The sequence below is a fragment of the Rhinoderma darwinii genome, chromosome 5 (assembly GCF_050947455.1).
Source record: "Rhinoderma darwinii isolate aRhiDar2 chromosome 5, aRhiDar2.hap1, whole genome shotgun sequence".
Taxonomy (NCBI): Eukaryota; Metazoa; Chordata; class Amphibia; order Anura; family Rhinodermatidae; genus Rhinoderma; species Rhinoderma darwinii.
In genome coordinates this window covers 71,314,194-71,342,193 of record NC_134691.1, presented here as the reverse complement: position 1 = coordinate 71,342,193, position 28,000 = coordinate 71,314,194, and the positions used below count along the sequence as shown (strand labels likewise).

The following is a 28,000-nucleotide window of genomic DNA, read 5'->3' as shown; positions in this document are numbered from 1 at the left end:
ACAAAAAATATTTTCCAAAACATACCAGGCACTCTTTGGGATAAGAATAATTTTATATACATTTTTATTAAATTCCATATAAAAATATATTTTAAAGATTTTTCATATATAAATATATCTCTTTCCTCTTTTATCCATAATACAAAGATTTTTTATAGGAAAAGAAAAGGGTTTGAGAAAACACATTTGTTTCAAACTAGATGTACATAATTTAAAAAAATGTCTCCTGGCCAGGATACCAACACAGACTTTTATAACATTACTGCCATTAATTTATCCCCCTCTAAACACAATGACATGTCATGATGAGATATCTAGGTAATAGGTGTTCTATACATAAGCCAAAATCAGACCCATATAAGAGATTAGCTATAAGAACCGGTTCTGAAGATTTTTTTATCCAGACACCATTGGTCTCCGTTCACACTTGCGCTTTTTTCTTTTTACTCCTTTTCTAATTTTGGTCCGAAACCAACAGAAACAGTTCCTCTTGTGTGATAGCAATGCAATTGTATATAAGGAGTTAAATATTCATCTTTAAATCTTCCTATACTCGGGGGCAGCCGAGATTTCACCCAAAGGTGAGCAAATTTAAGCAATGGAGCACGCTCCTACATTTAAGAGTCGGAATCCTGCTATGCTGGTATCCACGTTAAATGTTTATTCAGACACCATTGGTCTCAGTTCACACTTGCATTTTTTGCTTTTTCCTCCTTCTTTTAGAATTTTGGTCCGAAACCAACAGGAGCAGTTCCTCTTATATAATAGCCATGCAAATATAGATAAAGAGTTGAATACTCATCTTTATGTTGATCTCGCAACTCAAGGTGGACTGAAAGTTCACTCTTTTTCACTATGTTCCTCCTCCTGGAGCAATTGTAGAGTTAAGGCAGATTTTAAAAAATATATCAATCGCGTTTTTCACCCCTTCAATCTCATCATTGGCAGATCACAATTCCCACATGGAAGGTTCTCCTTATATCCACTCCATCCACGGTCAATCCTTATGTTGAATAGCTTGGATCTTCCTATACTCGGGGGCAGCCGAGGTTTCACCCAAGGTGAGCAAATTATAGCAATGGAACACACTCCTGTTGAATAGCTTGGATCTTCCTATACTCGGGGGCAGCCGAGGTTTCACCCAAGGTGAGCAAATTATAGCAAATTATAGCAATTATCTCCAATGAGGAGTGTGTTCCATTGCTATAATTTGCTCACCTTGGGTGAAACCTCGGCTGCCCCCGAGTATAGGAAGATCCAAGCTATTCAACATAAGGATTGACAGTGGATGGAGTGGATATAAGGAGAACGTTCCATGTGGGAATTGTGATCTGCAAATGATGAGATTGAAGGGGTGAAAAACGCGATTGATATATTTTTTTAAATCTGCCTTAACTCTACAATTGCTCCAGGAGGAGGAACATAGTGAAAAAGAGTGAACTTTCAGTCCACCTTGAGTTGCGAGATCAACATAAAGATGAGTATTCAACTCTTTATCTATATTTGCATGGCTATTATATAAGAGGAACTGCTCCTGTTGGTTTCGGACCAAAATTCTAAAAGAAGGAGGAAAAAGCAAAAAATGCAAGTGTGAACTGAGACCAATGGTGTCTGAATAAAAATTTAACGTGGATACCAGCATAGCAGGATTCCGACTCTTAAATGTAGGAGCGTGCTCCATTGCTTAAATTTGCTCACCTTTGGGTGAAATCTCGGCTGCCCCCGAGTATAGGAAGATTTAAAGATGAATATTTAACTCCTTATATACAATTGCATTGCTATCACACAAGAGGAACTGTTTCTGTTGGTTTCGGACCAAAATTAGAAAAGGAGTAAAAAGAAAAAAGCGCAAGTGTGAACGGAGACCAATGGTGTCTGGATAAAAAAATCTTCAGAACCGGTTCTTATAGCTAATCTCTTATATGGGTCTGATTTTGGCTTATGTATAGAACACCTATTACCTAGATATCTCATCATGACATGTCATTGTGTTTAGAGGGGGATAAATTAATGGCAGTAATGTTATAAAAGTCTGTGTTGGTATCCTGGCCAGGAGACATTTTTTTAAATTATGTACATCTAGTTTGAAACAAATGTGTTTTCTCAAACCCTTTTCTTTTCCTATAAAAAATCTTTGTATTATGGATAAAAGAGGAAAGAGATATATTTATATATGAAAAATCTTTAAAATATATTTTTATATGGAATTTAATAAAAATTTATATAAAATTATTCTTATCCCAAAGAGTGCCTGGTATGTTTTGGAAAATATTTTTTGTTTTTTTCTTTTTGAATATATAAAAATATGTTTGTATAGTATGCTATAGAGAGATTAATTAAAGGGGGTTAACCCACCAAAACGACATCACCTAGCACTCGGCGATCTCTGGCAGTGCCATATAGAATGTTAGGAGCGCAGCAGCGCACACATGTGACCACCGCTCCATTCATTTAGGAGACTCGAGATCCCCATTCTCTTCATTGGTGGGGGTTCCAGTAGTCTGACCCTCAGCAATTAAAGAGTAATCACCTATTGTGGGGATAGGTGAAAATTTGTTTTGGTGGCAAATGTCTTTCAAGGCTGTGAACCTTATTAGCAAAGTAGTCTTGTGCTTTTAGCAGCAAAGTTAAGAGTTAATGTTAATATCCACCTCAAATATTATATTAGGGAATTGTGCTATAAGCAATTTCACCAAAAAGTTTTATTGTTGGAATTACTCCATTGATAATTTTTCAAAGCTGTGGCAAAAATCAGAATACAGGAATAATTTAGGTGAATTTAGGTATCCTTTGAATTGGCCGCTCACACAGGTAATATCCAGCACAACAACATTTTTCAGACGTCAATTCACAGTCTACCAACCCGTGGTTGTCAAGCAGCCAGTGATCCCCCTCCCTCAATAAAATAAAATTTTATAAATATTTCATGAATATTCAGACGTGCTGAATGCAAATGTTAATGAAGAAACCAAGGATGAGTGCCAGCCAATAGTTAAATGATGTTTTTGGACTGCTTTAGATTTTGTTAAACAAATAATTCCAAAATAAATTAAAAAAAAGTAGAAAAAAGTAACAATAATACGTCTAAACATCGGAATACCAAAACTGCCATATAAATTTTATATGGAGAATAACTGCCAGAGTGCAGTATGTATAATAAAATAGAAAACAAAGCAAGCCATTCTATTTATATAAATATAGAACATAAAAGTGAGGGAGGAACAAAAACAAAAACACAAAAAAAAAAAACACAAAAAAATGTGGATTCAGCAAATATAATATTATGGTATAGTTTATAAACATAGAAAGGCATCTGTCTTCTAAACAAAACTTTTGGTACAGTGCCTGTTATTGTAAAATCCCCCACACAACAATGAATTTGGGTTATGGGAAACACTGTTTCTTTTTTGGGGCTTAAATTCGGACGGTTACGACATAGGTTTTAGTTTGAGACTTCGAACAGAAGTTCATTTGCTTCCTACAATCAGTGTTCTTGCCATGGGCTATGTCTATCATCAGTGTACAATATACGAGGCAGAAGTTAGTGCCGTCCTCTGGGGAAAGCTCTATGAAGGCCAGATGGGCTCTTTAATCCCAGATCTTTTCCCTTTTTACATTTGCTGCTGTTCAGACATCATTTGCACTGTTTTTAAAATGTCTCTCTCGGTTCCTGGCCATTAGACACAAACATAAAGTACTTTCCCGAAAATCTGTTTTCATCATAGACCTTACAGAGAACAGTTGGCCTTTACAATGACTGCTTAAATCACAATTTTGGAGAAAACATTTTCTCAAAATAGGCTACTTTGTATAAAAATGTTTAAATACGATATATACTAATACGATATATACTAATATATATATATATATATATATATATATATATATATAAAACGTTTTGTCATAGAACACACATTCAATATTTATTTTTAATATTATATTATATCAATGCTATCACTACATCAATATCTTATCCTTCTTATATACATAACCATATAAATCCCAAAGCAGGAGTCCAAGAAAACATAAAAACACATTTAAGAATGTTAAAAAAAACATGTTTACCACAACAGAATTATCAAAATTGCTTAACATTTTTGATGTTTGCTTATATAATGCAACATTTATAGCAAAAGCAAAAACGTAAAAACAGGTTTCATGAAAGTTTGGTAAAATTAGTAGACAATTAGTTGACTATTCGGGAAATTGCAAAATCTTATTTATAGAGTATGAGGTTTGCAATAAATGTATTTCAAAATGTACTTATTTGATTATTAATTGAATTCATTTAAATGAATTCTTAATTAATTAATTAATTAATTAATTAATTATCCTAAGAATGTATGGTAAGAAAGTGTAAACAAGGGAATAAGAAATTGTAAACAAGGTCATATAAGAAGCATAATAAAATATTGATACTTTAACTATAAACTATATTCAGTGTATCAAGACATTGCTCTGTAAAAGGACTGTTTGAAAGAATATCTATGGTATTTAGCCAGCTGAAGGGCACCTTTACAAATGGCATCAATTGTTTGCATTTCAACCATCTGTAAAGCAGATCAAGCAGAGCGGCCTCACTTAAGGGACTTTGTATCAGATGGTCAGGCCAGCAGCACTGTGGTTTCTCAGCCAACAGTTCAAAGGTACAGAGACCTCACCAGATTCTGACATGCCCAAAATCAATATGCATTAAGAAAGGGAGACAGAAGTGTTATTTCTAGGACATCAAACACATAGAAAGCCATACAGAGAGCATATTATTTTAAAATGCTAGTGTGATATGCAAAAGTGTTCTAAGTTCAGTTATTATAGAAGGCAATATGCCATATGGAAGAGTTAAACAGCAGTAAAAAATAAGAAAATCCCCCTACCTTGCATTTGGTAACTATATGGAGCCTGGCCTGGTTGAGGGGCACTGAAGCTTGAACCATAGCTTTGAAATCCCGCTTGTCCCGGAGACTGAGATTGCGGTAATCCTCCTTCCGTCTTGATGCCTGCCCACAATGCACCTAAACCAGTTAGTGACATCAGATTTGTGTGTCCAAATGCAGCTAAAGAATAAACTTTAATCTGCATGAACATGCTACAATTGAACAATTGGCCTAAACTGACAGAAGCAATAAAAAAATAAAAAAATGGAAATGGAGTGTGCAATAAACAACAGACATAGGAATTTGGCACAATAAACCCAATAAGGGATTTGAAGAATCTAAAAAATTTCATGACAGGCCCAACAAGCATAATTGTACAAATCTTGTAACCGCATGCTGGACAAATAAACCTTATAACTTATTGAAGACTCGCACCAGACGAATACATAGCAGTGGAGGAGTACCATATCAAAACGTCAAAATGGGTCACCTCCTGACGCTTTTTTATTACACCATATGCCTATATCCTGGGACAGGAGCCCATGCCACTTGTTTCCCCTTCCTATCCATTGTATGAGAGAAGGCCCTAGGGTTGCCACCCCCACCCTGTGGGAAAAAGGGAAACCCTGCATATGTCTACGAAACCATAAGGAAGCGAGATAGGCACCCGTCTCATCTTAGTCACATAGCATCTATGGTTTAAATGTTCTTTAGTCTCCCTGTTCATGTCATGAAAGCTCAATGTAAAGGCAGGCAGAGGAAAGTCATGAAGGACATGCAGGGCTGCATAGCTTTAATACCAGACGTAAACTACTTAAATGGAACTTGGGATAAATGATATACATTGCAAACATCCAAACTCTACTCTAGTCTGTTCTGAATTCAAATACAAAACGTCAAACTATTATAAACTTATTTGAGGACCAGGCAATTCTGATAAGTGCTGAAGCCCAGAGCATTCCTTGTAAAGTATGTTAGGAGAACAACAGCTGGAAAGCTACAAATGTCCTACCCAAAGTGTATTGTCCTGTCGTCATCTATATATACTTTTAAATACATCTAATATTTCGAGCAAATGTTAGAAATAACGTTTTTCTGCAGTCTATTAACATTCCCAAGAACTTGAATATATAAATATATATATATATTACAGTTTGCTGAAAAAGTCATCATGTGTCCGTCAAGGAAAAATGTACGGTAGAATGGAAAGAGTGACATTTAATTAATGACAGACTGCCTACCGTAAGGAGGAATTCCATAGGGCTGTCCTGGCTGGGGGTATGTAGCATATGCTGTGGCTTGCTGCATTCCTGTGGGGAATGAAGTCTGCCCATATGCAGCCATCGTTTGTGAGGAAGGGGTGGGCAGGATATGTGGGTAAGCTCTGCTATTAAAAATACAGAAACAAGAAGAAACATACTTTACTGAGAAGAATGACTTGTCAACATCTTCATCAACATGACTTCTCTGCTGAATTAAAAACCAAAACGCATACCGAGCTTAAACGTCTAGTACAGATTTCAGGAAATGGGGGGAGTAGGGAATAAAACAACATAAAAGCGTACTGGGTTTTAAAGGCTAGTACGGATTTCGTAAAAGAGTGCAAAAGTGAAATGAAGAAATAACTTAATATGCCCAATTATAGAAAGTATACATAAAGTGTATTTCATCATTGGTAAAACTGCTGTTATGTATTTGGAAACTGTATAAATATAAGTGGTACATTTACTTCCAAAGGTGACCCTACACTTTAAGGGTACGTCCACGCACAGCGTAAGCACTGTACAATTTCCATCTGGATTTTTCAGTAGCAGCAAAGTGGATGAGATTTGAACAAAAAACCTTCAGAAAATATGTGCGTAAATTGTTCTGCAGTGTGGATTTATAGTCTGCAGCATGTCAATTTCTCTTGCGAAAATGCTGCAGAATTTCCACACAGAAAATCCGGATGTCAATTCTGCAGTGTGTATGCTGTGTGCGGACGTACCCTTAGGCTAGAATCACACATGCAGTTTTCATGGCAGTTTTTGATACAGTTTTTTTGAGCCAAACATAGAAGTGAATACAAAATAAAGGAGCCATATCAGTCTTTCCTTTATACTTTCCCTTCTTTTTGGATCCACTCTTGGCATTGGCACAGAAATTTACCAAAAAATGTGCCACTTTATGTGTGATTCCATCCTATACGGATTTTCTAATAGCATACCTTTATGAGAGCCCTCAATATACATGTGTGATCATTCATGCATTTGTGATCAACTCTCATTCAAATGGAAACTGGAACCCCCTTAATCTCAGCTTCAGGAGTGTCCTGACTTTCAGACTCCTTGATATATTCAAGTTTAGAAAAAGAGGTGAGAAGAAAGAAAGAAAAATATGGAAAAAGGAATTAAATGTTTCATTTAGACAAAGTAGGTAAAGATTCAGACAGTTCAAGAGACAGCGGGAGACAGGACAGAGGACATTAGAGCATGTAAAGGTGGTAACCTAATGCCTTTGCTGTCTCTTATAGCACAGCAGTACAATATGTTAGAATCCCTCTGCAATGAACTGGCAGCAATACACAAAAACAAGCAATGACAGGTTTATGGATGCCATGTGTTTATTTCATTAGTGCATAAAGAATAAAATCTTACTTGGATGGGTAGATTTGTGGGGAAAACTGGTGCGTTTGTCTGGGGCTAAATCCACTGCTTCCAATCACTACACATAGAAAAGTAAAAGAAGACGGAAATATATTAAGCACCCATACTAAACAAAATATATCAATAATACTAATCATTATGACATTATAATAAATATATCGATATTATATGATCTTTAAGGTTTGGTCAGATCATCATAATTGCTCTGTGTAAATCCAGTCTTAGAATAAAATTTATTAGGACATAATTAAACAAAAAAAACTTTAATTTTCACATAGCATTGAGGGGGTACAAACAATTGTTCATTCAAATCCCCTCTCATACACTTTACAATATTGTCGGCAGCACATCCCGATTACATGTGCTGCCGACAAACGATAATGTTATATACCCGCATGAAAGATGCGATCAACGACTTGAACATTTTCTTGTTTGTTGTTTAATCGAAGGGCAGGTTTACAAAGGTCAATGATTGGGAACCAACATTTGTACGAACAATTGTCAGGCGATCATCTCCTCGTGTAAAAGGGCCTTTATTCAGTGAAACAGGACACATCTAAGACACACTCACGAAAAAACACATACAGGGTGCTATGCCTAGTAAACGGCATGAAAGGGGTGGTGCATAACACAGGGTTTCAAGAAACAACAAAGAGACGGCCTCCGTGTCATGCACCGCCCCCTTTGTCTCCACACTAAGCTTGTGGAATAAATAAAAGTCAAATAAGATTAACATACTTAACAGATATAGTTAAAAGAGAGCTCTCAGAAAATCTTTTCAAATTAAAATTGAAAAATTGTTACAATTTTAATAATCTTATTACTAAACCTTGTTGAGTTATAAGTGGCTGAAGTCACCGGCTGCTTGTGAGAAGAGCTTATTTTTATAGCCAGGGATGCAAAATTTCATAGCAACTCATTAGAGCCCAGTTTAATTTTTGTAGCACAGGAAATAGAATAAAATAAGTTTGTTTGGTTCTTATGAGGTCAAGTCTTCTTATGAAAACACTGAACTGCTAAAGTATAGGAAGTGTTGTCATGGGGATTCTTGAATAGACCTTATTCTCACACCTGGCCTGTCATTTCAACTGCTGATAATACAGGTATTAGATATCATTATTTTTCCAGAGATCGTTTTCCTGTTTGGCTATGCCTTCGTCATTGCATCTAAACTAAAAAATAGTCATCTGTATGTGATTGCATTTCGGTCAAAAAAATTATACATGACAGTTAGGAAAAATATATCGAACCATATTTTTAAATGTTTAGCATAATAGTGGGCGAGTTCATTTGCCAATTCCATGTTGATATGAAAGGGAACTTAAATTTCAGTGTGCCAGTGCTGTATATGTATATATATATATATATATATATATATATATATATATATATATATATATATATATATGTTCATTTGACAAGGTCCCTCTTAAAACTTCTAGAGGGCTGAGAAGCTGTAAGTGATTCCAGGCTTACAAACACACTTGCTTGCCAAATCCCCTGTACTTGGGAATCCCATTAACATGAAGAACACATACAAGGTAAAATAAGGAATCACCAAGCTCTACTCTGATTCCACATTGATGCCTTAAAGTGTGGGAGGGAAAGATTTGGTATTTGTAGGAATATACTGAAAATTATATTTATAATAATTCAGGTACCACGTTATTGCTCATGATCGTGGCTTTTACACAGAGTTGTGCATTTTTCAATGAGGAAAAAAATGTCCAAACAATGGACACAGGGCATAAGACAGTAAGGGACTTGAGCATGCACAAAAAGTTTAGTGTTTCTAGCGGCATTGTCTGGCTAGAGTTTTGTAAAATTCCATACAATACAATGTAATATCTGACACCTATGGTAACATAATGCTATATTGCATTAATGAATAAGGCAGAAAAATCTGACTGGTAACCATGCCGTAGGTAAGTAATCAGTGATAAACATTGCGGAATTATATTAACTTTTCATTCTGCATTGAAAGCCTCACAGTACAGCACAATCCTAGAAGAGTTACAATAGATCTATATCCAATCTTATAAACCTAGTGGCAAACCGATAATATCCCTAACCATACATGATTTCAAATTAATTGTTCATTATTTAAATCTTAAATTAAAGGGGTTGTCTAGATTAGAAAACATATTTTAAATTACTCTATTAGGGAATTCCGAGTTTATTAGGCAGGTCCCCATTCAGCGTCCGTGTGGTGGCGCTGCAGGGAAATTTAACACTTGCTGATGGGTTCCCCTACAGATTACAGCTGCCTTTAATGTTTTCTATACATTGGAGTTACATTATTCAATTTTAGGGAAAGGCTTTTAGAACAATTTCCTAATACACATACATTATGAAATATTCTATGTCATCTTATATAGCAGATGCAGAATTTCCAAGCATTTCAATACAGTCTTAAACAAACCATTTCCTAATTATTAGTATATAGTGTGCACTAAGCTACTCTACAGAGCTACACTAAGCTGCAGCTAAATTTCATATAAAACTTTTAGAAGGTGACTAGAGGCAAGAAAATGTACAGAAGCAACAGTGGTGGTTTAACTGCACTACAGTGAAAGTCTTCAAAAATACTTTCTTATACAATAGGAAAAAATCACTACAAAAATAAATACTGGATGGAAAATTTCGGGAACTCCAACCCTTCATTAGCCCCCAGAGTGATATTAAACAACATCAAAATTAAATCCGAAATGTAGGCACAAACTCATCCATTAAAAACAATAACCTTTAAAATGGCCTGTGTTATAATAATATTGGAAAATATAGTGTTTAGTGTTGTAGAGAACGTCAACCAACTCACTAGACAACTGAATCGGTCAGACTTGAATCACACAAAACTTTTATCACAAGATGGTAATCTTCATGGATCCTACAACTGCCATCGTCTACCAAAGGTATAAGAAATACATACATAGTGAGTGCTGATGTGCTGCATTGTAACACACCATACATCTAAACTTATTGTAATGCATCCCTGTAGAGTGCAAAGGATGATCAGGTAACCCTATTGACCTTGACCGTTTTCTCAGAACTTAATCAATGTTTCATGTGCTTTGTGATATACTGCTCTATTTATTGCAAATGTCGAAAGTGAAGTCACTCTGAACACTTTGGTTTGTTCGCAACCAAGCAGGATCTAGAATAATGCATATTCTATGATTCGGTTAGACAGAACTGTATAACTTGTCAACTAATGGGTCTGCAGAACAAAATAAATAGCTGTCATTTTGGCACTGCATGCTATGCAAGCGCTTAAGGAGAAACATCGCCACCTTGTCATAAAGCCTTACTTACCTGACCCTGAGTAGTTGTCTAAAGATCCGTCTGCAGTCGTTGCAGTGATGTCACTACCACTCATTGGCTCTGTTTTAACTAAAAATATAACAGCAATTATTACACCACATCACTAATGGAATATGGTCATAATATTTAAAAAGAACACTATGCATAAAAATTTAAAAACTCAAAGTAGATTTATTGTATTCTACCAATAAGTAGGTTTGGAAAATAATACTAGATTGAAAACAACCTACACTGTAGTGGTTATACTTTAATAATAGAGCAGATCATTTAATGACTACGTGACGCCATATTCCAGGGTATTTGCTAACCTGATGGTCATCGTACATGTTTTTCCTTAGTATGTTAAGCATTTAATACATATTTTGTAGTCTATATAGGTATAAATTCTCACCTGACAAAGTTAAAGGGGAGTTTCTAAATCTCTGTTAGTACATTTTATTGTAGAGGGCACAGAATTTGTCATATAAATCTAATAATATAATCCCTGAGCTCTGACATGGTTCCGGTGAAAAAGCATGGCCATGGATGAGTAATGCATAGAGAGACTCCTAAACCTGGCCATACAGTAGAGATTTGAGACATCAGGTGCAGTCGTTGACAATACTTGGGAAGTAATTTGTGCCAAACAACAGATGTGCATCCCATCAATAGAAGCCCAGACAAGGTCATAGAGCAAGACAGAGATTGATCTGACAATTGTCATTGATTTATCATTTATCTTCACAGACTGAACATGAACGATAAGTCATTCAGAAAGTGGCTATCACAGATTTCAGGATTTCAAGGTTAGAATTGTCACTCTTAAAACATTTGAAACTTTTGGGCCTTCACTGTGCTCCCTTCAATAAACTTTGTTGACGTAGTCTACAAGAATCTTTTTAAGGGTTTTAGAAATCCACATACACAAGAAAGTAGGATTAAACTGCATTGACACGAGCGTATCAGATTCACGCTAGTAAAAAACGCGCGTGAATCTGTTCTGTGTGTGTTGCGTTATGCTTCAGTGTGTTTTGCGGGTGGCATGCGTCATTCACACACTCGCAAAGCATATCTTTTTTTTTCAATCAAATGGATACGCAAATCACGCACCGCACACGGATGTGCATCCGTGTACAGTGCGTGATTTTCACGCACCCATATACTCCAATGGGCGTGTAGGTGCGTGAAAACACACCAATATAGGACATGCAGTGAGTTTCATGCAGCGGACCCTCGCTGCGTAATAACTCACGCATGTGTGAACGGTCCCATTGTAATCAATGTGTGCTGCGCGTGATTTCCATGCACAGAACACGGATGTTATTCATGCTCGTGTGAATGGGGCCTTAAATCTTAATATTAAAAAATAAAACAAACAAAAATACCAAAGGACTGATATTTTATAGCAGGGCATAAAAAAAAAATGCAATTTGTTAAAGGCAACTCTTGTTGGGTGATACTTTTGCAGACTAAAGCTTGAGGGCAGGGCTGGGTGAAGTTGAATTGAGTAAATATTATGCAGGTTAAACAATCATTTCACCCATGATTTCTCTTTGAAGAACACAATCTCCACCACAAGGGTAAACATAGCCATTGACGTAAAATATTTGTTAGCTGATCCAGACAATTTTTATGGAATCTTTTGTGTATGGTGGGTCTCCCAAAGTTATCTGGATCTGACAACAAATATCTAATGCCTATTTCAACTATAACTGTACTGGAGCTGAGAAGTTACTGCTTTAGTTGTAATTTTACTGGTCTAATATGGTACTGTAGACATGTTCCTAATAAACAGTCCCTAGTACAGTACCAGTAAGCTTCTCTGGAACTTTTCTATTAGACCTGTGCAGTGAATACTAATTTCCTGGCAATCGGCATTTTAATGGAATCATTTTAACCCTTTCCCGACATTTGACGTATCCATACGCCAAAGTCGAGTAGGGGAAGTATGGAACGGGCTCACGGAGTAAACCCGCTCCATACGATGCCGGTCTCGGCTGTATGTTACAGCCGACACTTCAGAGTAACGAGCGGCATCGTGCTCGAGCGCGATCCCACTCGTTTAACTCGTTAAATGCCGCAGTCAATAGCCACCCCAGCATTTAAATCGCTAGAAAGAGGGGGGCGAGCCCCTCTAACAGTTCATCACACCCCCCACAACGCAATCGCAAGGGGGCGATGGTTACTATGGCTGCCTGGGGGCCTAATGAAGGCCCCCAGGTCCACCATCTTTGTGCTCCTATTAAGCGCTGCCTCCGGCAGGACTTTATAGAAACCTGTCAGAATCACAATATACTGCAATACATTAGTATTGCAGTATATCGTGCAAGCGATCTAACGATCTCTGGTTGAAGTCCCCTAGGGGTACTATTAAAAAAAGTAAAAATTTGTAAAATAAAGAGCATAGTAATAAAATTAATAAATAAACTTAATTGGTATTGCCGTGTCCATAAAAGTCTGAACTATTACAATATATAATTATTTAACCCGCACGGTGAACGCCGTAAAAAAATAATAACTTGTAAACGCCAGAATCTCTATATTTTGGTCACCTAATCTCCCACAAAAAATGAAATAAAAAGTGATCAAAACGTTGCATGTACCCCAAAATTGTATTATTAAAAACTAAAGCTTATCCCGCAAAAAAAAGCCCTCATACCACTTAATCGACGGAAAAATAAAAAAGTTATGGCTCTTGTAATTTGGTGACACAAAATAAATGTTATTTCTTACACTTAGGTTTTTACTTGTAAAAGTAGTAAAATATAGAAAAAACTATATATATTTGGTATCGCCGTAATCGTATTGACCCACAGATTAAAGTTAACATGTTGTTTTAATTGCACAGTGAATTTCGTAAAAATGACGCGCAAAAAACAATGGAGGAATTGCTGTCTTTTTAATTTTCTACCCCACAAATAATTTTTTTCCTATTTCCTAGTACATTATATGGCACAATAAATGGTGCTACAAAAAACTACAACTTGTTCCGCAAAAATCAAGCCCTCATAGGACTATATCGATGGAAAAATAAAGACGTTATGGCTTTTGGAAGGTGGGGAGGAAAAAACGAAAATGAAAATCTGAAAAAGGGCTGAAACGGGAAGGGGTTAAAGGGGTTCTCTGCTTTGGCCCATCATAATAAGTAGATCAAAAAGTGTCCCCCTGCTGGGACTCCCAGTGATCAGCTGTAATCTAAGTGTTCAATTTCACTGCAGCGCCACCACAGGGAAAATTAAGGATTACACAGTGCCTATTCAAATCAATGGGTTGTCTGTGTAATGCAGCACAGGACAGTTGCTCCAGGGGAAAATACCCTCATTGTAACCGCTCTCCACTCTTGCAAAGGGATGAGGCTCTTGAATAGGGGATCCGCTGATATTAACTCCAAATTCCCTAAGGGCTCATCCAGGCGTAGCGGAATTGCTGCGTATTTTCCATCCAGAATTGTGGACGGAAAATATGCAGCAGAATACAGTAGCAGCAAAGTGCGTGAGATTTAACAAATCTCATCCACACGCTGTATAAATATTCAGAGCAGAAATTGACTTGTGGTGCGTATTTTTCGGACTGCAGTATGTCAATTCCTGCTGCGGAAAGTCGACTGAATTGCTGCGTTTTTCAGAGGAGATGTCACCATCTCCCAACATTGAGAAAATCGCAGCAACATACGCACCATTTTCTGCAGTTAAAAACGCAGGAAATGGTGCGTTTTCGCCACAGCGGAAAGTCTGCTACTTTCAAAGGAATTGCTGCAGAAATTTTCTGCAGCAATTCCGTTACGTGTGTTCAAGCCCTAAAAGTATATAACAATAAGTTTTCTAAACTGGGGAAGCCCTTTAACCCCTATTATAAATCTGTAAAACATGCCTTCAGCAATTGCATCAAAAGGACTGGTTGCATTATGACTTAAAGTTTATGTCCGAAGTTTTGGGATTATGTTTAATTATATTTTTAAGTTGCACATATATAAGCAATTCACATTGTTGTGTGTTATATTTTATTTTGTATGTCAGTTTATTTCCTACTGTATATTCAGATCTTTTTCTTGACAATTTCAAAAAACATTTTAAGATTCCACTAGAAAGGGTAAGTTCTAGGATAGACGAGTGATAACAATGTTACTGGTAAGCTATCACTAATAACTGTAAGTGATGGGCATTTTATTCCGAAAAGAAAATAAACATCCTCCTATCCGTGTTGTGTTTCTTCTGCATTAATAATATTGTTGTTGAGACTCATTGTTACCAACTCTGACAAGGAATCTGTCCTCCTTGTGAAGATCACAATGGGATTAATTATCCTTGTAGCATACAGCTTTAACACTAAAGAGGCTCTGTCACCAGTTTATAAGTGCCCTATCTCCTACCTAATCTTATAGGCACTTTAATGTAGATGCAGGTTTTTTATTTAAACGTTTATTTTTGACCGAGTTATGCCGATTTTTAGTTTTATGCTAATTTGTTCAAAATGCACAACTACGCGTTTTTTTTACTTTTGACCAAGTGGGCGTTGTAAAGAGAAGTGTATGAGGCTGACCAATCAGTGACCAATCAGTGTCATACACTTCTCTTCATTCATGTCCAGCTGTACTCAAAGCACAGCGTGATCTCGCGAGACAATGATTAGCTCTTATGCTCGTAGACCATTCTCTTTGAATGGTCGGCATGTAATACTACAGAAATATATCACTAGACGTGGCTTTTTGATAACAGTTGAGCGCCGGGATAGTTTCTATTTCAAAAGGGTTTGTCTTCATGAGGCAACCCCTATAATGCCTTTAAGTGTACCACTCCTATTGGTATTAACATGCATTTTACAGCAAGAATATCTCTACTGAATACAGGAGCCTAGAAATACGATGGACCCTGAGTATTTCAGTTGCAAAATGTTAAACAGAAGAAGAAAAAAATTATAAAAAACAATGCAAGATACATCTATCTATATATATATTTTTTACAAATAACAGCTTTGTTTTCCTCACAATATATGGGAAGAGGAAGGGGGGAATATTTGGGCTGTACCATGGCCACAATGTTTACATGCGGCCGCGGCCAGCCAGGCAGAGCAAATTAGTTTTTTCTCCTGTAACATGGTAACATATTGCCAAGAAAAAAAAATCAATCCTGGACAAACCCTTTAAGCAAATGAGCAAATGTGGTAGTCACCTTACAGCTCTTATAAAAGTCATAAAAGCAAACTGGAATTGTTACATATAAAATCAGGTGGTCATTTCCTATAATATTCAATGTAACCATTTCATTTAGCTCCACATTTTGCAAAAGGACGAGTAGGACCTATTGCTTTGAGAGTTAAAAGTACATGTTCCTGTAAGTGCTTTATAAATCCAAACAGAAAAGGCTATTTTCCTGAAAAGATATCAATCTTCCCACGCTGACACTAATATCTACAATACAGTACTAGTCATTACTTTGTTACCAGTACTATCGTATGATCTAAAGTGATTTACTTTTTAAGCGAAGGATGTATTTAAAATAAGAAAATACACCGTTTCCAGCTCCATTGTCTATATAAACATAGGGCTTACATGTTTTTTAAACTTAGGTATATCTATGAGATGACGTTTGCTCACCAAAAAAAAAACCATTACATTTTTAAAGGTGAAGTAAAAGTAAAAAGCAGTAATTCAAGAGTATAGTATAGTCTAATGTAGTAAACATGCAAATATACTGTATCTTAAAGTTAATTTCCACTATGACATTTTAAGGTCTAAAATTCTGTGCTAATTGATTCTGACTGCTTTTGACTACCACTAGGGAGAGCTTACTGAATCCAATGTTACTATTGAGTTCAATCTATCTGCAATATGCAGTAAGTTCCCCTAGTGTTGGTTTACGAATCGTATCATTTAACTCGATTTCTATACAGGAGATTTGGAGGTCTTTACCACCATAAAATATTTTATTATTATATTTTTGACTTCATAAAATTAAAAAATACAAAATAAATGGCGTAAAAGGGCGGATATTAACGTTTAGCAACTCTGTGTATACTGTTACTTTACTTAGCCTGAACTAGGCGGAAGCTGTAATTTTATGCTAAAAAAAATAAATAAAAATGAATAGGAATGTTTAATTAGAACATAATTTAAAAATGATTTAACAAACTGTATCTTCAAAGACCTCAGAATAGTTTGATAGATAGGGGTAAACCAGAATAGTTTGATAGATAGGGGTAAACCAGAATAGTTTGATAGATAGGGGTAAACCAGAATGGTTTGATAGATAGGGGTAAACCAGAATAGTTTGATAGATAGGGGTATACCAGAATAGTTTGATAGATAGGGGTAAACCAGAATAGTTTGATAGATAGGGGTAAACCAGAATAGTTTGATGGCATTTGGCCTTTGTCCATCAGGTAGACAGATGATTGGGTTACAAGCTCCAGCTGATCTGTCAAATTTGCTATTCACAATTCACCTGCCATTGTGCTATATTGGCCCAATAGATGAACTGAAGAGAAGAATAGGAGAAATTATGTCTACTATATTCTATGGGTTGGTAGATTGAGTAAATTTGTGAATCTCGAATTGAGCAGATTGACTTGTTCAAAACCTTTATCTAATTAATAAAGGAGAAATAATGAAAATGAAAGGCAGACACACACGTAAAGGCCACCCTGCCGCCACCGTGCCAACGTGGTTCTATCGCAAATAGGTGCATTTTGTAAATTATTGTTATTATCTGAGCATTTCTGTAGGTAAACAATCATTTAAAAAACATGCCGATTTTTTTGTAAAACCATGCTTGTTGACTCGGTCCCGTTATGCCACTGTAACATATGCCTCTACCTAAAAGAAGTACTAATCAAACTAACAAACTGATCCGGGACGTTTGGGGATTTTCATATAATATGACAGTATACACTATACTGAGCTTGTGACTATTAGTAAAGGATAGGAAAGTTACAGGATTTTTTAAAAATCAATGCATAATATCTATCACTATTAATAAATTAAAGTCCAGTTACACAAGCAGTTATTTGGTTAGAAATCTTTAATACATTTGCTGTAAGCAATCGAATAGCGATCACAGACAAGTATTTACACTCAAAGTTATTGTCTTAATAATCGTAAATCGTCTGGTCGTCTATTTCAATGTCACATATCTGCTATCAATCAAACCATTGATATTTACATACCACAAAGCGTTTTATCACTAGGCATTCAGTTGTTACTCCTATTCACATTAAGCGATTGTCGTGCACGATCGCTTGTTAGCATTATACTAACTCTACTGCTCGCAAGAATATTAACATTTAAAATCTCAGAGCATTTTATTTTTAAAGTATAAGGACAAATATATTTTCTACAGTGAAGCTAATAAATGGTAAAAAACACATGTGCACAGGACAATTCTCCAATGAGATCAGTACAATGACAATATTGAAAAACTGCTCGGGCACATTAGATAAAGGTCAGAAGATCCCACCAACAATCTAATATATACGGAGGCTGCCTGACTGGAGACAAGAAAACAAGAACTGGGCTTGTTGATTATTTTTCCCCCAAGACATAATCACTGCGAGAGGTGTCTCCTTCTCTCTATAGGAAAGTAAAAATACTTATAGGGGAGCTAGAAAGAGATAGCTTTCAGTCAATAGCTACCTTATGTGCCAAACGATCTTATGCCAGTCTTGCCTAGCTTATATCCTGATCCACTGATCCAGCAGTATCTGTAAAGTTGACCATAGACATTAGACATTTGTTATGAAATCCAGGAAGTTTTGGTGGGAATTGTTGCTATTCTAATGCTGATGGAGGGCTTTATTATTAATATTAGTTGATTGGTTTTACCAACAGATATCTAGTGTCTATGGCTATCTTAACAATCTTATATGTACAGCCAGCTTAAGTTTTATTTATTTTATCTCCAATCCATCCAAATAGGTTGGCTGTGCCTGCAATGTTCATAAAGTTAACCATATATTGGTTGATCATTATCCCTGGCCAGAGCGCTAAACAACTACATTACATTTTATCTAAATACCACAAGCTGTTGGCAAAGCTGAATGATATTTAGCTATTCAACACTCAAACACAGAGGCATAACTCGACCCAAATATCTAATCTACCATTTATAATACTGCTGTCCTCTTGTTTTGGAGTAGCCATTAGGCCATAAGCCCCCATTGCCCTGGTGTGACAGCAACCTCCTAAATTTTTTCCGTCTCATACAGAGCAATTGGATCACAGTGGAGCTTAGAACTATGAAAGTGAGGTAAGGTAGTAAGAACCTATAGAGTCTATACTATCTTTATCTACACATACGGCAAGACTTATCCTTAGGCTACAGTAACACAAGCGTGACAGATTTCCGTGCGTAAAAAACGTGGGTAAATCTGTCCGTGTGCGTTGCATTTTTGCATCAGTGTGTTTTGCGTGGGCCATTTGTTTTTAATGCACTTGCAAGCACTTTTTCTTTTCAATGTAATTGATGTGTGAAACACGGACAGCACATGGATGTGTGTCCGTGTGCTGTCCATGGTTTTCACGCACCCATTGACTTCAATGGGCGACTAGGTGCGGGAAAACGCACCAATATAGGACATGCAGTGAGTTTCACGCAACAGACACTCGCTGCGAGAAAACTCACGCATGTGTGAATAGCCCCATTGAAACCAATGGGTCCATGTGCTGTGCGTTGTTTCAACGCACACCACATGGACGAGATTCACGCAGAGAAGAGATTCACGCTCGTCTGAATGAGCCCTTACTTCTTAAAAATTTGTGAACTCTTTCTATATTTTTTGGGATGTAACAAATTATTACTGCAGAGACATAGTGTAGCCTAAGCACTATTACAATACAGAAGATGATCATAACTTAGACATATATTTTCATACATTACTAGACGTGTCTCTGAATGGGGTAATGTCATACAATGCATGCTAATAATGTTATATTTGTTCATAAAATGTACACAAACCTGCAGTGGTCTGCGTACTAGCACATAGCAACCAGTCTGCAGTGTTCAGAAGAGTCATGCTGTCCCCTGAAGGCAAAAGGCAAACAAAAGAACCCGTTGGGCATCATTTCAAGCATATCTTCCTTTAATAATACTTTTTTGTGTAAATAATTCATTATTTGGACTTAGTTGGAGCCGGCTGCCCTACTGCTTTCTCTAGACGTGTTCTTTACCCCAGAAGAACTGTTTGATAAGGAATGTAAGATATGAAAAAATATAAAACAAACCAAAGCTTTGTCATTTTTAAGTAAGCAAAATATAAAGAAAAAAGTCAAATGTAAACAATTGCTTCCGATCTTTACAGTTTTATATCTATGTGTAATGCTAAACATATTTATCTATGTAAATGAGTTCATTGTTTGCGTGCACACATGAACAGAATGGTAAAAATGCAAATAGAGTTTCACATTTGCATTTTTTGGGGTATATATTTTTTTCTTTTCTTTACAATTTATCCAAAATAATTGGATAACTAAAAATAAAGGAAAGAAAGAAAGAAAGAAAGAAAGAAAGAAAGAAAGAAAGAAAGAAAGAAAGAAAGAAAGAAAGAAAGAAAGAAAGAAAAAAAAGAAGTTAGAGAAAACATTAAAAGCTGTATTCCTGAAAAGTATGTTTTTCTGGGCCATTGGTGGGACTGGATCTACAGTAATTTAAAGTAAAGTTAATTTTAAGTAAATGGTATGGCTTATTGATATTGCAAAATCAATGTCATTTTGTGTATTAGTTGGCCAGTCTGTCACCTGTTGACCTAAATAATACAAAAACAGATTTTTTCTCTTAAATAAGGCCCATGTCGTAGTGCAGAACTTTTTGTATCCTGTGAAAAATTAAGTCAAGTTAGAGTATAAACTGATACACTTTAGCGTCAGTTTGAATCACAGACAAATCAATGGGAAGCTTTTTCATGACTTTTTTACAAGGATGTCATTAAAAAAGTTAGTGTGTAGACAGCAGAATAAATTAACTAATTGTATTATAATACTGTTGTGCTCAATGCAAAATGTTCATAATGTAAAGGCGCAAGTTACAGCATGGGAATGGTTAACTGCAAAAAATAAGTCATATAATAATAAAAATTCAACTTTGACTGAACTGCAATTTTTTTTATCTCTATTTAAAACAATGAAGAACATTGAAATGCTGGCAAGGGCTCCCTATACTAGCAGCGCAGAACATTACTAAGATATCATCTGAAGAATTTCTATATAAAAGTTCCACATAAAATCTAGAATCAGGGCTTTTAGTATGGAGATAATTGTACTTCTACTGCAGATTTACATCTATTTACATCACATCTTTTAAGTGGTATAAATCATGTAAAATGAGAAGCCTTCTCCATGTTTGGATCAAGTGGAGAAATCTCAGTGACCTTATACTTATCAGGGACTGGTTTTATGAGGCAAAATCATTTTATTAATGCTTTAGTCTTTATAATGGTATGATATAACCAGTAGTCAGTAAAACCTTGAGGACAAATGACAAATTACTCTAAACTCCATAAAAATGTAATAGTGATGATAAAACAAATCTGAACAAAATTATAAAAAAAATGTAAACAATTTTTTTTAAAAAATGGCCAAAAATACAGTACAAGAGACTAAATAACTAGAAAAATATCAGGAAGTTAAGGAAAACAAATATCTATAGTAGATAAAATATTATTCTTAGGAGTTGGCTTTGACACTTCTTCCAATCGTCGACAAGAAGCAAGACCTAAAACACTAGCATGACGTTGTTGAGTAATTGTATAACATCGACGAGTAGTAACATTCAGGTAAAATGTCATGGAGTTGATTATATCCAGGACTATTGACTACTTAGGTACTTATGTTATCCTGAATTATTGGTTCTATGAAGAAAACAGGGCTTCAGCTAAAGTATAGTAAATGTATTCTCTGCTAGGATACTACTACTAGTGATACTACTTGTGTTATAAAGAACTCCTCCAGCTGAAAAGTAAGAGGAAAGACCAGAAATAGGAAGAAGGTGGAAGAAAGTAGTTCATTTTTTTTGGCTAAATTGAGACATAAGCTACGACCTGTGCCATATGTGGTATCTCGTTCGAGAAGGGCAGGCGGCAGTATGGCAGCCGGCATGTGGCTTTACAACACTGGGTTCAAATCTGGGGTTTCCTCCAGGTCCTTCAGTTTACACCCACATCCCACAAAAACATACTAATAGGTTAACTTCCTATGAAATTGGCACTAGTGTGGGAGGAAAATAAGAATGGGATTGATCTAAGTGATCATAATCTGTGTATGACACCGATGAATATGATGTTCATATAGAAGCAACGGCAATAAAAAAATATATGGAAAAATAAAACTTCACTAAAAACCTTAAGTTAGTTTACATCAATAGCGCATAAATGTCATCCAAATGTTCTATGTTTGCAATGTTATATGAGAATAAACACTGAGATCAATTCTAATTGTTGAAGTATGCTCATTTGGTAAAGTCTACTTTTAACCAATGTATATGTGAACTAACCCTGCACAGATGAGCGAGTCTGAAATGTAATTCCTGGACTTTATTTTTTATGTATTTGATTATTTAATTTTGTCAACGTAAAAGCATCAGACAATGAGAAAGACACATGTATCTATTGAATCCTTTTACCTTTGGTATTAGCTTACTAAAAATATTAGTAAAATGGGTAAATAGCTGTTCCCTAACGTGATATTTTTAATGGAGTTGCCTTTAGCTGCAGATCTAAATTTAATCTACGGTCATTTGCAGAGGAAGTTCAAATGCTCTGTGGTTTCTGTGTGGCTCCGTCAACAGGTTAAAGATGGCAGTGTGTAGTCTGCAAAAGGAATCAACACTACAAGCTTCTGTGACTCAGGTTAGCTTGTTGATGAAGGAGACATAAGCCATGAGGAATTTGAATGTCTTTAGTTAACTCCTGTAACCAAAGGGCGCTATTGTAATAGTCATATTATACTATACCATGGAACTGCTACATAAGTAGTATGCTTACATTTTCAGAATTGTGACTCTAACGCAGATATATATGCTTAAGTATGTAGCATGTAAAACAACAACATCCAGGTAAGAAATAAAAAGAGAAAAAGACTGATATGAAGATGTGTGGTCATTCTAAATGTATGTCCTATATAAGCAATATCTAAGGGAGTCCTTAAAGTTAAGGATTTAAGATGTAAAAATGTATTCAAGTGTATTTTAGTTAATGAACCCGATAGAAAATCTATAGGCCTCAGTCCAGAACCAGATAGACCAAATGTTAAAATCATCATAATACACTTACAGTTATGACACATATTTTTATAACATATTTATGACTAAATATATAACTGTAAAATGCTATATGCTTATTACATTAGTAAACATATGACCCAGCGACATCAGTGACACATTGGACTGTTTTCTTAGGAGACATAATTAAATCTGAAAAACAGCTGCTCTTGGGGGTTCATCATAACTGACCATTTGGCTCATAAAGTGAGAATGAGAATACAGTCTTTGGTGGTCAGCACTAGTCTGTTGTTTCTAACATTTCTAACCTTACTTCCAATTCTTAATAGGGTAAAAAATATAAAACCATTTATTATTATATTTGTTTCTACTAATTCATAAGAGCTATTTTGCAAAACATATTCATTGTGGGAATTTCTATTGTTGTTACTTATGCAAATGCTTTACTGAACCCTTAACAGAAACTTTTTGAAGAATTTTTAGGTATTCTACTCTCCCACTAGGTATGGCATGAAAATATAGTAACTCTTAGAGTGAAAGTATTCAAGTGGAACCCCATTCAAGTAATAAATTCACCCATTTGTATAGTGGCAAGAAAAAAACTGGCCTGGGATTTTTATCCAGCATTCAATAAGTGGGAGTGGGCAACATTTGGCAGACCAATGGAAGTAATACAAGAGATGTGATCCTAAATTCAGCTTAATGGGAGGCCCACGCCACATTTAAAGCCTATACAAAACATATTCTGTTCCTCAGGTATTGGCAAATTTGGTAGTTTTGAAATACATGCAATACGCAATGTTAAATATAGACATTTTCTGACTACTTGTAGGCCTCCCGCTCCTCAATCTTACACCACAGTGTGTACAACTCTCAGAATAACAGCAATCAGATAAAATATATAACTTGTGTTTTATTTGTACATAACAAATATGGAGTTTTAGACACATGACTTATCAGGTATACTGCTAAGGTTGTCACAGACTGGATGAGCACATTAAGGTCAAAGATCATTACAAGCCACAGGTTGCAGACCCCTGGTCTAACCATTTGAATCTACGTTGGTGTCCACCAAAGAAATGGTCTGCACAAACTACATTCCACATATCTATTCATTTCATATTAACGGATGTCTAAGACCTTATTCCCAAGGCCGCCACATAATAACCTACCCAAAGTTATTCTGTTCAAACAAATGCTCCATGAATCTATAGTATGAATGGCCATATAACATACTGTCAAGAAACTTTGGGATATTCGCAGGTAACTGCAGTTTCTTTTTTTATTAAATAGATTGTAATACTGTTTTAACAGCCTGTGAAATGTTATTCTTCAGGGATATCTACTGGATTCACTTATTTAATTTGCACCTAAAATACCTGTATGGAAAGTTTGCTTATTAGTATGTACCAAACAATAAAAAAAACGCACATCTGAATTTGTATATTATGCACACTTTATTTTCTAAAAGTTTCAATCTGTCTATGAAGTTTTTAAAAACCTACAATATTTGATATATGTTAACTCAGATTCCATAAAATAAACTCAATAGGAAATGACCATAGTCAGAGGCCACTGATTTCATGCCACTTACCTTCTGTGCCATTTGGTGTCATGGAATTGTTGTTTATGTGTGAGTTATCAAGGCTTGTCCCACTGGGAGAATCACTACTGCCACTAAGTCGACTATGAGGACTAGCTAGATCCTGCATTTCCATAGACCTGAAATGAAGCCAATTTCAGCCATGAATACAATGGACAGCTATCATAGCTAATCCACCCCCCTGCTCCACCACAGAAACAATCTATTAGTGCATTGCTGTACCATATGTTCAAGGCTCCATAGCATAAGAAACACAGCCTGTTGCCTGTGCTTTAACAATAATCCACTAATTTCTAAGATTTTGCTATTGTAAAGTCTCACATTTTAAAGCAGATGGTGAAATTTCAAACATATCTTATAATATCATAATAATAATAATAATAATAATAATAATAATAATAATAATAATAATAATAATAATAATAACTAGAATAATAAATATAATGCTAATATAATAATTCTTATTTTTTTATTCACTGGTAATAATTTTACTATTTTGTATTACCATTATAATAATAATAATGAATTATTATTATTATTATTATTATTATTATTATTATTATTATTATCAAGAGTTATGATACTATTTGACTAAATACTTTTTAATAATAAAGTTTGAGGTTAAAAGAGGTTGTGAACTCTTTTGTAAGTATTGTATTTGTGTTAGAATATTATAATTGTTATAGCACACTTGTTCTATCATTGTGCACTCCTGCCCATTATACTGGTGCTTTATAAACACTAATATTAATATTAATGATCAGCTGCTGCACTAATATTAAAGATTACCAGCCTGAAACCAATGTGATTGTGCAAATTCAATATGATATTGTATTAACCCTCCTCCTGCCTTCTAATATAGATAATTATTGCATTATCAGCCTATTAGTGCAAACAGCCTACTGTCATTGAATTAGCCCTTAGCACTCACAAGCTGCCATGATTTATCATCCAATTGTGTTTTAAAGGGTCTACAAACACTTCAAGCAATTGATGTAGCCTGCAGTCCTGTGACAGCAAATGGGGTATTCATGATGCACGTGTTTACTCTGGCAAACTACTTAATTGTTCCTCTGTTTCCGTTGAAACAAATGCAGCATTAAAACATTATTATGTCTGCTCAGTTGTTTGCTTTGTGGATTATATAAAGCGTGCCCAATTGAAAAGGGATAAGACCAACATACAGCGAATCCATACAACTATTTTACTACAGTGCTGTAGCTCAGCTGTCACTAAGGCAATGAGACTGCATCACAATAAGTTCCAGCACAAAGCGTTTTATAGATTCTGTACACATTAGCTATAGCAAATGGTAAGAAAAGAGATAATAGTCCTAGAATGGACATACACGTATCATCATTTTACATCATTGTATGCAATTTCTACAATAAAAGAGCGAAAACTATAATAATGATAATAACAATAATAATAATACACTTAATTTTGTGATATAAATTGCACAAAAGTTCTTTGTGGATTTCTGTAATTTTTTTTACAAGGTTAATAATTTTTTTTCTAATTATTTCCAATTTCTAAAAGATATATCCGCCTCATTAAACCATATGTGCCAAACTGTGCCAGTACAAAAAATATATATACCAGTATGCTATAATAATTAAAAATATTGGAAACATAAAATACTTAGAAAATTAGGTTATACAGTAAAATTGGTAAAGATAAACAATAAATGAATGCCATAAAGGCCCCATTAGATAACTAGTTCCAATTTTAATATAGAAATATTTATTTCATATTCTATCTATCTATCTATCTATCTATCTATCTATCTATCTATCTATCTATCTCTTTCATTATCATAATAATAATTATTATAATAATAATAATAGCAAACTCCATACAAGTTGCTTATTATTTTCATAAGATCAACCAGAAACGTCATGTAATAAAAGTGACCCAAACAGATAAATTACTATCAATTAATAATAACGTTTCGAAAGGAAATAAAATAAAAATGATTCTTACCTTTGATAAGGAGAAACCGCAACATCTGAGCTGACATAAAAGTGGTTTACTCTTATACCTGGAAATCACAACATACGAGTGGTGTTATAATATCCAACTCCAGCCTGAATTGGTAGTCACAGTTGAGCCTCACTAGACTGACACTAGACAGAAGCTACACATAGAAGAAGACACTGTGGCAGTAGAGTCATTTTGTCTTCATGTTAGAAGTCTGAAGTGTGGATTCTCCCTGCTGTTCCCCTCCTCTTTCTCCCCGTCAGGGGGAAGGCGGCCAAATGGCAGGGATAGTGATTCATCATTGGTCTATGACAGCTGCAAAATGGATTACCCCTCCCCCAATCAACATGCAAAGCAGTTTTTCTAAGGTAGTTAGGACAAGGTGCATGGATATGGTAGCTATTAACAATAATCATGCTGAACAGAAGTAGATGAAGCATTAAACCCAGAGCAGCATCCTTGAAGTATCTCTCATCTCTTGTGATCATTGTAATCTATATCCCCCTCAGACACCATCCTAATTTTATCATCTAGCTTTCTTCTTACAAGTCCTTCAAAAAATCTACGGGTCAATTTATAGCTTTTCTGAGAGGAAATGGAGGAATAGGGTTGTAATTTGTGCTGTGATTCTACAACCCTTTTATTTTTCTCGTCCTAATTGGGCAAACCTATAAACCGCACATGAGGTAAACACCAAAAATGCAATGTAAACAACTGTAAATTTGTATACTGTGTAATCAGTACTTGCCTTAGAAAACCCATACACTATGTTTTCTTTCACAGAGAGGATGACTCAATTTCTGTGTATTTGTATAAGTGAGTAAGCAATTTGTATGTGTATAATAGAGCAGTGAGGCTTCCTTTCTCTCTTTTGTGCGCAAAATTGCGGATCTCACGCATATTGCCTTTAACTTGGATGGAGACGGACTCAGAGATTGGATCTCGAGTAGGTTGGTGAGAAGGATTGGCAGATCAGTAGATTGTTGATGAGATGCATTACTGCGGGCAGTGTATACAGCAAACAGGTGATAAGGACCGAGGTGTAGAAAGAGTTCTGGCTAAGGAAGCACAAACAAACTTTTCACAGGCAACAGGAACGTATTGTCTATAGGCCTGCACCCAGAAACTTTGATGTGTTCTTCCATTCATCTAATGTCTCTTTGATTCTTTCAGCACAAAAGTTAGAGATGAGGCATTTTAAGTGCAATATGGTGTGTCAAAAAAATGTCACTTTTTTCTGCTTTTACTAATGCATATTATTATCTAAATATTCCGGTTCTTACAAAAGAATTGACAATTTAAAAATGTATTTAGCCACTTCACCTACATTATCCATTTACTCCCTCTTGTGAATAATATAATATTACTTATGATTTAACATAGCACGGCCCTATC

At 35.4% G+C, this 28,000-nt stretch overlaps 1 protein-coding gene across 4 annotated transcripts in view; it reads right to left on the bottom strand.

Annotated features, from left to right (window-relative positions):
- Positions 1-26,811, bottom strand: part of EYA1 (EYA transcriptional coactivator and phosphatase 1) — an 88,912-nt gene extending 62,101 nt beyond the window's left edge. Inside the window, exons 1-7 of one of the 4 annotated variants that reach the window (XM_075828229.1) lie at positions 26,609-26,811; positions 24,617-24,744; positions 19,768-19,833; positions 10,832-10,909; positions 7,511-7,577; positions 6,116-6,261; positions 4,875-4,997 (exon numbers count right to left, since the gene is read on the bottom strand). In XM_075828229.1, the coding sequence (XP_075684344.1) occupies positions 4,875-4,997; positions 6,116-6,261; positions 7,511-7,577; positions 10,832-10,909; positions 19,768-19,833; positions 24,617-24,740 (604 nt within the window). In that variant the 5' untranslated portion in view covers positions 24,741-24,744; positions 26,609-26,811. Of the gene's footprint in view, positions 1-4,874; positions 4,998-6,115; positions 6,262-7,510; positions 7,578-10,831; positions 10,910-19,767; positions 19,834-24,616; positions 24,745-26,608 lie in introns of those variants that run through there. The other 3 variants (XM_075828231.1, XM_075828232.1, XM_075828233.1) reach the window with 3 other exon arrangements.
- Between the last annotated feature and the right edge of the window lie 1,189 nt (positions 26,812-28,000).